This window comes from Egretta garzetta, unplaced genomic scaffold, assembly GCF_000687185.1.
Source record: "Egretta garzetta isolate BGI_Z169 unplaced genomic scaffold, ASM68718v1 scaffold161, whole genome shotgun sequence".
Classification (NCBI taxonomy): domain Eukaryota; kingdom Metazoa; phylum Chordata; class Aves; order Pelecaniformes; family Ardeidae; genus Egretta; species Egretta garzetta.
Window position 1 is genome coordinate 5,840,329 of NW_009258754.1, and position 12,951 is coordinate 5,853,279.

The following is a 12,951-nucleotide window of genomic DNA, read 5'->3' on the forward strand; positions in this document are numbered from 1 at the left end:
CCCCTCACCAGCCCAGTCTCCCGGCAGCGACTTGATAGCCGTTTGGTGCACCTATCACTACAACCAGCAGATCCAGATAACAGTGAGGGACTGACTTGAGGGTGGGAAGCAGGCCTTCCTTGTCACTTGTAATCTTCTCACATCCAGAGGCATCTTAAGTCCTTTCTAAACACATTGATACTGCCCGAAATTCACGGAAAAAACCGCAGCCTTTGTTTGTGTTAACAGGATGAGAAAGTGCAAGGCTTCCTGTTATGTATGTGTGACAGCTATAGATAAGCAGAGACCTCTGGACAGGAAATCCGCCCAACTTCTGCAGTGTGACTCGTCTGAAGCTTAGGAGCTCTTTTTAGATTGAAGCACCAACAGAATGAGACGGTGCTGGCCAGAAAATGGGGGACACACTGGAGAAGAGCTCTGAGGAGCCCGAGATCTCTTTGGACAATGAGAGCTCGACAAAAATGGGGGACCTGGTGGAAGTCTCAAGTGGTGAAAAGGTCAAGTTTGATGATACCGGTCTCTCTCTGGTGCTCCAGAATGGCCTGGAGAACCTTCGGCTTGAAAATTCCCTTACAGATGTCATCCTGTGCGTGGACAGTAGGGAATTCTCCTGTCACCGAGTGGTCCTTGCTGCAGCAAGCAATTATTTCAGGTAAGGCATGTAAGAAGCAAACCTAATAAACTTACTTTGCTTTTTAGGCTTGAACTGTAGATCTCCAAGGAGTATAAACTGGGTGCTAAACTTTGCAGTTATTTGCTGTAATTCCTGACACCTTTCAGCTCTTTGTTTAAAGTTGGAGACTTAAATAAAGCAGGTGCCAAGTGGTGGATTTGCCAGAGTTCTGATACCAGCACTCAGCGAGTCCACTGGAGGCATGCAAAGAAATGGAGAATGGTCGGCAGACAAGTGGATGAGAAAACGGTGTTTTAACCTCTTGTATTGTCCCTTTGGGATTCAGGCAAAGAGGAATATTCATTCAGATCACATGGTATTTTTATTGAGATAGGAGTGAGTTTGTGAAACTTGATAATTTTTCCCATTACCATTCTGTGGTAAAAATATTTATTGCATAAAATTGTTGAGGAGGAAAGAGAAGGAATTTCCCATCTTTCCTAGGGTTACTGAAAATGAATTGCAATTAGAAATATCTCCTTGAAAGCAATTTTACCATTTCACCCCTTTCTTTTGGTCCTCTTGAATTTTTCATACTTACACTACTACGGTAGATAGTCTGTGTGAGACTACTGACCAGCAAGAACAAATTTTAGACACACAGAGGAACTCTGTATCAGTTTTAACACAGATTTTCCATTATCGTTTAGACAATCACATTTGCATGGCTGGGATTTTTTTTTCTTTCTTTTTTTACTGCTAAAGTGGTCAGATGACTAAATAGCTACAGAGGAAACATGAGAAAAAAGAACCTGTGACCTCTTGTGACATGAGTAGAAAGCTAATTTTAATGGAGTCTAGTAAGCTTTGCTGGTAGTGCCTGGAAGAACAGTTCTGCTTTTATCATCTCATAATAGAGATTGTGTCTGTGAATATACAGAGATAGGTGTTATTTCTACAGATAGACTATATATATTGCGTATGTGAAAATGTGCAATTAAAATCAGAGATGCCCAAATATTTCTTACCAGCATTGTGTGCAGGAAGGAGAGCAGATGCACAAATTAAAATTGGAATTACCATAATGATACTTTGACAAAAACCCAATCCTCTTCCACCATGAGGAAAGGTGCTGCAATCAGAAGGGACTTCAACAGATAAAACCAGGCAAGACAGTTTTCTGATAATTACTGTTGGCCGTTTTTCCACTGAGCCCTGAGCTACAGCCTGTCCCTTTGAAGGAAGGGGGATACCTGGCCGGAGGTCATCTTATCCCAAGGCAATTACACACATGTGTAGGGTCTGCCTCCCCGGGCCTGGCCTCCTATGGAGTTGAGATTTATTATATCACACTGTCTACCTGTCTGTCGGTGCCTCTTGTCACGACTCTTTGGGTTAGTTTCAATCACATTTGGCAGAGGGTGGAAGCCTCAGAACTGAAGTTCCCACAAGTTTGATGGAAATCTGTAGCTAGGCAGAGGAGAGATGCCGGGACTGGGACCCCATGGTGCTCAGCTGGGTAACGAACACCGCATCCTGGCCAGCCAACACACGCAGTGCCCAGAACCAGCCAAAGCACGCGCTGCCCTTGCTTGGCTGGACACAGGCAGCCAGCACAGAGCTGAGTGTCCTGAGAGGGATGGCGAAATGTGTGTGAGAGGAATAACGACAGAGAATATAGGGCTCAGGAAGGGGAAGCTGAGGTTACTGTGAAGAGGGAAAAGAGGACACAAGTCTGCAGGGAACTGAGCTTCACTAGTTCTGCTACTTACAAGGTGGCTTGTTTCATCTTGCTGTAATTCACTAGAAGCTGCATGGGCCCAAAGAAAGAAGAAATTCTTAAATCACACTATTCCTGTGAGCGCTTTCCATGCTATTACAGGGGCTCTTAACACCAGTGCACAGGAGCAAAGCAAAGGGACCCTGTGAGTCATGGGCTTCATCCCCCTGCAACAGCATGTTACACAACCCCCTTCCTGGACGTTGGGTGCCATAATGCAAGCAAGCCATAGCAGCTGACTTAAACACAGTTAAACAAAGTTAACAACTTATAGTCCTTCCTTTGGCACTGCTTGAGAGTAGATGGACTAGTACTTCTGACACGTCCTGCATCTATAGACTAAAAGCATTACCTCTCCATCTACCCAGATGAAGGTAACAAAGCAGAGAAGAGAAATACAGGCTGACCGAGATGGAGCAGTAGTTCTTTACCCCCTGCACTGCCCAAGGTGGTGGGAGAATGGGGCCAGGAGAGGTTGAAGCAATATTTTCCAGAGCATCCTCAAACTCCAGCATGGTTGTTTGAAGTCAGGTTCATAATTCCAAGCACAACCACACCAGTGTGGGTGGGTGCTTAAAGAGTGCTTCACAAACTGCAACTCCTCATTATTTCACCAAGATTTTTCCCTAGTTTTTCTAAATTTACCCATTTTTAGGTATCTAAATTTGGCCCTGGGCCCTCACGTCAGATGTGCATTTCTTAGAATAAGTGTTGGTTCAAAGGCTTAGTTTAGAATTACACAGGGACAGGAACGAGGGAAACAGACAACAAAATTAGTAGCCACATCTGAAGGATTTAGAGCCCTAGAGAAAAGAATCACACACCTCTCTGGGTAAGCACAGAAAGGTTCAGAAGCAGCATTTTAATCCCTAGGAGAGAAGGCCGGCCTGATCAGTCCTGAATGATGTCAGGGTGTTCCCTCCGGTCAGCACACATAGTGGGAATGAGGTCCACTCTATCTGAGGAGAAGGAAGGTCACTGCAGGAGTCAGCTCTCCTGGACAGTGCTGCCCTGTTTAGCCCTGCCACCTTCTAGAAAGGAGTACTGGTGGGAGAGCGCAGTGCTTTAGATGTGTGATTTCTGCAGGTTGCAGCCATGTTACATGAATCCATACCCTATGAGATCAGGAGTGGATGGCAGCTCTAACGCAATTTCACAGATTAGGAGACAGATAGGTGGAAGCACTTTGACAAGATCTCTGTGAAAAGCCTCCACCAGAATCCCGAGGCTGGTTTCTGAGCAGCCTTGCAATGGTGTAACACGGGGTATCTCTAACTGACCTCCATCAAACACTCCGGCTTTGCGGGACCGAAGTGAGAGCTCTCACCTCCCTGACAGCGATGGTTAAATACAAGACTGGAGTTACCAGTTTAGGAGATAAAAGGAACAAGAGGAGACAACACCTGCATCCTACAACGGCCTATTTTTCATTCAGATGAAGCATTCGGCACCTATCAATCCCGTGCAATTGAAACGGCTATTTTGTACAAACCTCCTTCTCCGCGCGTTGAAACCCCATTCCCAGGGAGAAGTGGGTACTGAGGACTGTTGTTTTCAAATGGCCACCTGCCTGCATGCCCCAGATGTACAACATTCGACACTGCCAAAAGGGAGAGAAGCTAAGGAGAATCCCAGTCTTGCGCTCACTGAAGTTAAGGAGTGATTTGTCTTAATGCCTTTCAAATACTCTGATTTCAGTGGCAGCAGAAACTGGACCATGGAGCAGAGCAGTGAATCAAAAACCTCTAACAAGCTGAGACAAGTGAAGGGAAAATGAGAATTTTGGCTGAACATTTTTTTTGACAAGTAAAAAAGCAGTTTTATGCACTAATACCATCTCTCTCTTGCTATAAAATCTCTGCTGAGGCAAGGAACAGGTAGCTCTTAGAGCAACGAGCAGCTGGTATCTTCCATCCATTTGGCATTCACCATGCCTAACTCCTTTGCAATAAAAACTGTTTACATCTTGGTTCCAGTAAGATGTGTCAATCAGACAGCTTTATTCTGGCACCGCTTTTACAACAAAAGCATGGCCTAAGACTTTGGACCTCTATAGCTACTTCCCAGGTTGCACTGTCCTGTCAACACTGTACATGACTAATAAAGGAGGGCTTGGTATGCAGGGTAAAGACTGCTTCTAATTACACTTTAGATCTGCACATGTTTTTCACCAACGCAGTTACAAGTGGACTCATGTACTTCTAATCTGTTGAGCCAGATTCTGAATGATGTGAAATCTCACTCTCTGAATGCAGTGAACAAGACAGGACTGATCAAACTTCTAAATAAAAGCAAAAGCATTGGAAGAAGTATTTAAAACTATGAATTGAAAATGCAGGTGAAGATGTGTATGTTTGCCTCGCAAAGGCAAGGTGGATTTAAATACCTCTTAGAGAAATTTCTGATTTATATCTCACATGAAATATCTGACTAGTGCCAAAGGTGTGTGTGGCAGTTGCCTTTCAAATGCAGTATTATTCACCAAAGAAGAGGTGGTATCAACATGCGTGAAATCACTGCGCTTTCTGCTTAACAGTAGTTCCAATTCATGATTGTACAAGATTCTCTAGCCAAGAGGTACCAACTCTACAATCCTACCAGAAGCTCCCAAAATTTAGCAGAGGAAAATTCACCCTCTTAATTAGAAGAAAATCCATAAGCCATTCTCTCCTGGCCCACCCCTGTTATTAATTGGGTCAAAGATACGTTGGGAAGCTTAGAGATGAGGCTATCAGACATGTGGATCTGGTCTGCCCCTCAGGATTCAGAACCTCAGGGTTCTGTAGCTCAGAAGCACAGGGGTTTTGACCTTGCCACAGGTTGTAAAGTACATGTGCTAAGTGTTAACGAAGTATGGAGAATGTCAGCAGCTTGGAGGACTGGGCTTCATGAGCTGGGCCTGTACTAGAAACAGAAAGAGTAAGAGTCTGTAAGAGGCCAGCAGAGGAGACATCACAACTGCTGTGCGGCATCAGTCCAGGCACAGGGCACTCTTCAGGGAAGGTCCCAGCTGCCTTTTGCTACCACGGAGCTCCAGGTCTACTGTAAAGTCCAGCTCTGGGGTATCCATCATGTGTCTATGCCTTATCAAACTCATGAGTAAAGAGGTATGAAAGCAACAAGAGAATGTTCCTTATTACTTTGCTACAGGACTAATTACATAAAATATGAAGCAATTGGAGTGTTCTGTGTTGAAATCTATATAACCAAATGTTTTCAGAGTGCCTCATCCTGGCTGGGGCGCAGTAAAAAAATAAACGTCTTTCTTTCCAGGGCCATGTTCTGCAATGATTTAAGAGAGAAATATGAAGAGAAGATCATACTTAAAGGAGTTGATGCAGAAACCATGAATATACTCTTGGACTACACCTACACCAGCAAGATGCTCATCACAAAGCAAAATGTACAGAAAGTCTTGGAAGCTGCCAGCCTCTTTCAGGTACAGATAACTCAAATGCACTGATCCAGTCTTGTTGCTCTGGTAACACCATGCCCTACCCCGGTTAACACACTGCAAACTTCTCTGATTCCATGGATTCTGGAAGCATTTTGCTTCATATTTACTTACATTGCGGTAAAAAATGGCAGTTGCAGCCAGGTACTGGAATGCTGCTGTGCTGGGTACTGTGTGAACAGGCGCACAGCCGGGCTCTGCCTCCAAGAGCTGCTCCCATGTGCCGCCTGCCAGGCAGCAGGGTTGCATTGCTGGGACTGTGCTCCCCAAGGCTCATGTCACCCTGCAAAGACCAGTCACCCTCCAGCCCAAAAGAGTTGGTGGGCAGCAGCTGGCATGGCCAGCCAGAGGAGGAACTAACTTTGTTTCTCTCTCTCCATTGCCTTGAGATGGAGGCTCACCAGGCAAATTTAGCATCCTCCTCTGTAGGACTCTTGATGTAAAGGGTTTTAGTCGTGACCTGGGACTTGTGGGGAGTCAGACTTGAGCAGCGTTACTCAGCCTTTGGTCCATGAGGTATTCACGTGTCCTGTAAATCACCTGTGAGGTCTACCAAATTGCAGTCCCTGGTACCAAGCTGCAAATTGCTAAGAAATTGCAACCAGCGTAACCTGCCAAGTGCCAATGTGTGTATGTGTGTCCAGTCTTTTCATTAAGGAAGGCAAAAAACACCTGACTCCATAATCATCCTGTTTCATTATGAACTTCAGATTCTTGAATCTTACATGGGAGGTTTTGCTCTGAAATGAACCTGTGGCCTTTGGGGTAATGGGAGCTGGTACTGGGAGAGAAGGGAAAGTTATCACAAAGTGCTTCCCGAGGTAACTCAGAAAAGGTGGTGTAGCTTTTATGTCGCCTGGGGCCGGAGTGCAGTAGCTTACTGGCATTTTCAGCAGACCAATACTGCAAAGTGGTAGCACTCAAAGGTTACTTTTGGTTCATTTTCAGGACGCTTTTCTGTGTTCTTTTTGTTTTCTTCTGCACCTTTTTTCCTTAGGATCATTCCTCAGTTGTTTTTTTTTCTGAGACCATCAAAAGTATAAACTTACGGTTTTTTCCTTTCTCTTCCCTATTTTTCATTAAAATTAAGACTAAATTTTATTCCCAAGGCTGGTGCTTTAAGAAAACTATCAAACACTGTTAGAGTAATGATAAAATCCCAAGCAATCCCAAGTCCTACTGCAACAGTCTTGGATACTATCAAGATTTATAAGGCCTTAAAGCCTCACATTATACACGGGTGAGTTTTTTGGCTGGAAATGTGTTTTGTGTAAAAAAGATTTAGTAACTACTAGCATTCTGCCAGCTTGTCTCTGCTATTTATGCCAGAGAACAAACAGAAACAGCTGAAAGAGTCAAATGTTTCATTTCAATATACCAACAGCTAAAAAGATTAATTCTGCAATTTATTGTAACGTTTTTGTCCGGGATATTCTTTCCCTTTCAATTAACGACGTGAGAAAACCGAATTCCAAATAGAACTTTTTAATCTGACTAGCAACAATTTTTGGCAGTGCCTCTTTCAATCTCTCAGACTTGACAAAGAACAAAAAAAAGAAGTAACTTGCACAGTTCTAGATATACTAGTATAGATACTCCACTTTTCTCTAGAAACTATTTTTGAAAAAGTTGTGCATAATTATGCCTTCCTTTGGTCCCTTCTAATAAGTTTTGACCAAATCCAGCCAAAACTGACATCAGGAAGAGGTGGAAGGTTATTCAGAGAGAAGTCCCTGCTGCTGTGTGCTTTGTGCACAGAGATTTCCTCCTGGGGGAAGCAGGTGAAGGGTTTGGAACAGGGAGCTGCTGAACAGCTAAGCCTCACCCTGAAGTGACCCAGACAAATTTTTTCCACCTAGAGCACAGCTGCAACTTGAGTTCAATAGTCACCTCCTCTGTTTGGGCTGGTGGCTGCCTGGCACCATGCTTGCTAGGCTGGTGCCCACCCTGAATCCAGTCCAGCACCTTCTGCCATCGGTGCTGCATGTGGAGCAGCTCATCCTTTCACCTCTTGGTAGGGCCAAGATCTCAGCTGCTTCTCAGGGCTGTGGCAGAGAGCTCTGCTTCCCCTGCAGTAATTCAACAACCACCTTTTGACCTGCCTACACCCCTCCTGCCCCCCAGGAACCTCCATATTACCCCACTTCCTTAGCATGGCTTGGGTGAAGGGCCACGTCAGCTGCTTTAGTGGAAGCAAAGGGATGGTGGGAAGGAAGCAAGCTCCTGAGCAGATGCAAAAGAAACAGTATTGTCGCAAAGGGCTGCGATGACCACTGCCATGGAAATGCCAGCTGCAGTGGGAACAGCGGAGGATGCCTCCAAGCTGCCCCTCTCTCACTGCTCTAAGCAGAGCAGGGCTGCTCTGCTACCAGGGCACAGCTGAAGCACCACCAGCCTGATGGCCTTACTGACTCCCAAAGCACCTCTCATCCGTATGTTAATCCACTTCCCATGAACAAGACATTATAAGGAAAATACCTTGCCAATTCTCTGAAAACCACCCTGTAGCCACTTAGCAGGGAACGGCCAGGGTGGCTGTGCCAGGTCAGTGCTAGTTACACCACAGCCACTGCGCAGTTGCCAGCCGTGCCAGCCAGGAAGGCATGATTTGCTAACGAAGGGCTTCTGGGCAGCTCCAGGTCAGAGATTGGTTCACAGGCTCCAAAAGCTGTCAGCTCCCTGGAGAGCCACTGCAAGGGTCACTGTGCCCCTTCGCTACCCGGCTGGCTCCTGGTCGCAGGGCTCCCTTGGGACGCAGGTGCTACTGCTGAGCCAGACGTGCTGCCCCTGTAGCCACAGGCAGAGCGGGTGGCCGAGGGCAGCGCAGCTGCAGGGCACAGGATCTGACCCCGAAGCGTGCTGCATACAGAGAAGGATTATGAATAAGAGCCCTTTTAACCACCGTTCCCTTCCCTTTCTGGGGGTTTATAGCAGGAGACAGGGCTGCTGGCATGACTTACGCTAGACAGTTGAATCAAAGCTGGGACAAGCAAGGACTTGAATGGGGAGAATAAATGTTATTATTCAGAGCAAAGTCCAAGAGGAGGCCAAGTAAGTATATGGGATGTCTCTAGCAAGTAAGAACCTGGATTCAGAGAGGTATTAGGAAAAGGCCCCAGTTATTGAAGAAACTGTTCCCAGGGAACAGGACTTTTAAAATGGCTAGGGTGGCATTAGGAGGGGTACTCGCAGAAGGGAAAGAAGAAAATTTAGAGCTCTGCAAGAATAATCTGCAGATGAAGCAGAGGCTCAGTGGTGTCTTCCTCCTGGGTGCTCTCCTGAGTCACCTGCTCTCATGGGACTGATTGAAGCATGCCCAGCAAGTTTGGGGGAGTTTTGCGGGGAGTTTTGTCTCTAAATGAAGGGAGTGGTGGGGAGACAGTGCAGCACGGAGACAAAGAGCAGCAGCCAGGGAAAGTCCTGCCTTGATACGCTCCCAAGCAGTCCGACCTCTCTGATTAAGCCCTTGGTGGGGACTGTTTTTCACACCAATCCCTCGCAGTTCCGCATTCATCCGGCCACAAACATAACTACCCAGTGCGATCAGTGGTGCCTGCGTGGCCGTTAGACCAGTGTGCACCGCCTGGGAGAAAACCCTCTGGTGTCATCTCATGAGTATCGCTCTTAACAACCATGTATAAATAATTAGAGCACTCTACAGTGGTTGGGCCATAGGCTGATGAGAATGTAATTTTGGTGTCTATTCCCAGACTCATGGATGACTTGATGAGTGACCTTGGCAAATCCCAGATTTGGTTTTTTGCATCTCGTTACTGCCAACTCAGGTCTGAGGACTGCCTGAAGTTGGCAGGTCCTTTCAGACCCTCAGGGAAACACATGGGTGAGTTCAAAGTGTTAGCCTTGTGCTAGCCCAGAGAAGAGGCAACACGAGTGTGGCAGGCACTGAGGAGCCGCCAAGCTCTGCACGGTGCCACAGCGTGCCGCTGACATATTTATATCACAACGGCAGCAACATATTCTGAGACCTCATGTACCATTGTTCATCAGTCAGTTGCATTTCTCTAAACTCTTGACCACATCTAAATGTAAAACAGGAACCAGGTAGTCTGTATGCAGCGTCTGCGATCGCTCAGCTCTGGTAAACAGTCTAAATGTGTCAACACGACACTGCTGGGTCTGGAAGATTCTACCCTAATTACTGAAACAAATCTACATACTGCAGTGTTTAAAAACGTTTCGCTTCCTCTTTGCCCCTAAATTACTGTTGTGCAACTTTCCCCAGTGGGACAGAATGAGTTAAAACCGTTTGCTTGCTGATGCTGGATGGAAAAAGGACCGAAAAAGCATGGACGGAAATGCACAGCTTCAGTTCTGATCCATCTTTCTGTATGTCGCTGTTTGCACTGCTCAGTGGCAAAACCAACACAAAATACTGATGCACTGTCCGTATATGGAATCACAGAGGTGACAGAGAGCCCAGGATGAAGCACTGTAACTTATCAGTTCTCCTCAAAACCGGTTCCCAGTTCCTGAATAATCACCAGCAACCCAGCTCACATCATAGTTCATGGCAAATGCCCTGCAGATATCTGTGGTCCAGGATCTGCACATTTGGGACCCTCAGGTCCCAAATTTTTTTTCTCATGCAAAGGAAATTAATGAGAGTAGTTGCGATGCCCCATTGAACACAAACACAGGAAGTTCTTTGATTAGGCAGACTCTGTGTGTAAAATGCACATCTATGTTTTTTTGAACATTGTGATGACAAGGAAAACAAAAGGCACTAAAACCTCCAAAGGTCTTCTCCACAACAGACACTTGCCAGACAACCCTGGCTGTCAGGCAACTCAAATATTTGCTGATAGTCAATCTCTTCCTGCCATGTCCCCCAGTACAGGGCAGCATGCCCATACACTTGGCGGGGGGGGGCACACTTTGGCCCAAATCTCCCAGACCCCAGCACTCATTTTCCACCACCCTTGCAAGGCCTCAGACATATTCAGAGTCTGGATGGTGGGAGCATAAATGCAGACAGTGAAGGCACCTGCACTCCAAAACCAGACTCTCTTCTAGTTGATCTGAGCTGACATGCAAGATGGGGGGTAAGCACATCTGAAGCCTGGGGACTTGATCTGTGCTTTGTAACTCCATGGCTGCTAGTGCTTTGAGATCTCATGGAGGGAAGGGGAATGGTAGAAAATCCTTTACTTTTGTGAAACAAATAAAATTCATGACTGTCACAGGTCTTCTGTGTCCTGCAAGAGGGGAAAGGAGCAATACGGATGCAGAGGGAGAAAAAACAGCGGGAGGAGGAAATTTTCATTTCAGACTACGGATTCTGGGAGATACCTGTCCTTGTATGACTGATCTCTGATCTGTCTCAGCTCTTTGCTGTACTGCACATGCCTGGTTGTGACCCAGCCCCAAAGCTCCATAGCTCTCCTGTGATACAGTCATACAAGTAACAACTCTGTGCTTATACATGATTTTTCTGTCCACAGTTCCTTCGCATGGTAGATGCCTGTGCCAGTTTTCTCACCGAAGCCCTCCAGCCAGAGAACTGTGTTGGCATCCTGAGGCTGGCTGATGCCCACTCCCTGCATAGCCTGAAACAACAAGTGCAGAACTACATTATCCAGAACTTCACCCAGGTCCTGAACTACGAGGAGTTCCTGGAACTGCCGGCCGACATTCTCTGCAGCACGCTGAAGAGTGATGACCTCTACGTCACGGAAGAGGCACAGGTGTTCGAAACTGTAATGAACTGGGTTCGTTACAAGGAGTCGGAAAGGTTTCCTCTCCTCCCATATGTGCTAGAGAATGTCCGTCTGCCCCTCTTGGACCCCTGGTATTTCGTAGAGACTGTTGAAGCCGATCAACTCATTAGACAGTGTCCAGATGTCTTTCCTTTGCTCCAGGAAGCAAGAATGTACCATCTGTCAGGCAATGAGGTGAGTAAAAAAGGAAGGTATTTGCTGTTCTTTCTAAATGTCTCATGCTTCTGCTCAAAAATCCCATCGGAAGGAACAGTACCATGAGGCAGAAAAAGGCACTCACACTGACGTTTCACTAAGTGGTGCTACTAAAAAGTCAAGGTGGACATCACCAGTTATCCTACTAATTCAGAGAGTTTAGAAGCTTTTGGTAGGTTGTTTTAAAACAAAGTGTACAGCTTCCTGTTTATGAACCTCTGAGCTCGACCCTTCGAACACACACTTGCACAGCTAAACAAAGACCCCAGGTGACTTCCCTAGTAAAAAGGCAAATGGTATTACTCCTGACACCTCACCCTCTTAGCTGTTATTTCAAGCCTAAGTAATAATAATTTTCCCACTAAACTATGCCACAATCTGTAATGACTCTTTCAAATCTGAATCTGTAACATCTCCATTTGTTACTTATGGCGGGAAATGTTTCAGAAAGAGAGAACCTCCCGTGAAGAAGACGGTCTCTTCCCAGAGGAGAGGTCCGCCTATCTTCCTCATTTGCAGAGGTCCATGCACCCAAAGAGACAAGTTCATCCTGACATCCAGTCAAGTCCTGTCCTGCCTGCTCAAGGTAGGCTGTGGTGGATCTCCGGTTCTTCAATTGCCCGTCCTCTTTGGAAAGTTAGGTATCAGTCACATCTCCTGGCCCAAAATATGGGGTAGAGGGAAGAGCAACCAGAGGTCAGATTTCACAAGAGGAGCAAAGCTATGTGAGCATGTGAGGAAACCTGTGTGCTTCCTCAGTTAGAGAGTCAGGGGAAGGCAGGAGGCCTTAGGAGCATGTTGTGGATCCATCACTAACAGTGGATGTGTCACTGGAAAGCAGGGAGAGACCAAGGGCTCTTTGTGCCGGCAGCTGCGTAAGACAGTACATGACGATGCGGGGCAGTGCCAGGCAGTCTGGTGGGAACTGCTCAAGGAGGCCTTGCCCCACTCAGCAGTGCTGTCAGGTCCACATGGGATAGATAAATGGAGTGTTGCTCAGGGTTGAACACTCATCTTCAAAGGGGCAGCCATCAGAGGCAGCCCTGCCAGCTATCCTCCCCAGGGCTGACACCTGGCAATGGTGACAGATGGGTTAAAAACAGAATTCTGAAAGCTGGCAAGTTATGGGACAGATGTTTTTTAAAAAGTTGCCTAATAATTTGCTAAATGT

General features: G+C 46.3%; 1 protein-coding gene across 1 annotated transcript in view; it reads left to right on the forward strand.

The window, feature by feature from the left end:
- Nucleotides 1–333: 333 nt before the first annotated feature.
- KLHL6 (kelch like family member 6) overlaps nt 334–12,951 on the forward strand; it is a 21,309-nt gene continuing 8,691 nt past the window's right edge. Inside the window, exons 1-3 of the mRNA XM_009649157.2 lie at nt 334–652; nt 5,667–5,832; nt 11,310–11,759. Of these exons, the coding sequence (XP_009647452.1) occupies nt 393–652; nt 5,667–5,832; nt 11,310–11,759 (876 nt within the window). The 5' untranslated portion in view covers nt 334–392. The remainder of the gene's footprint in view (nt 653–5,666; nt 5,833–11,309; nt 11,760–12,951) is intronic.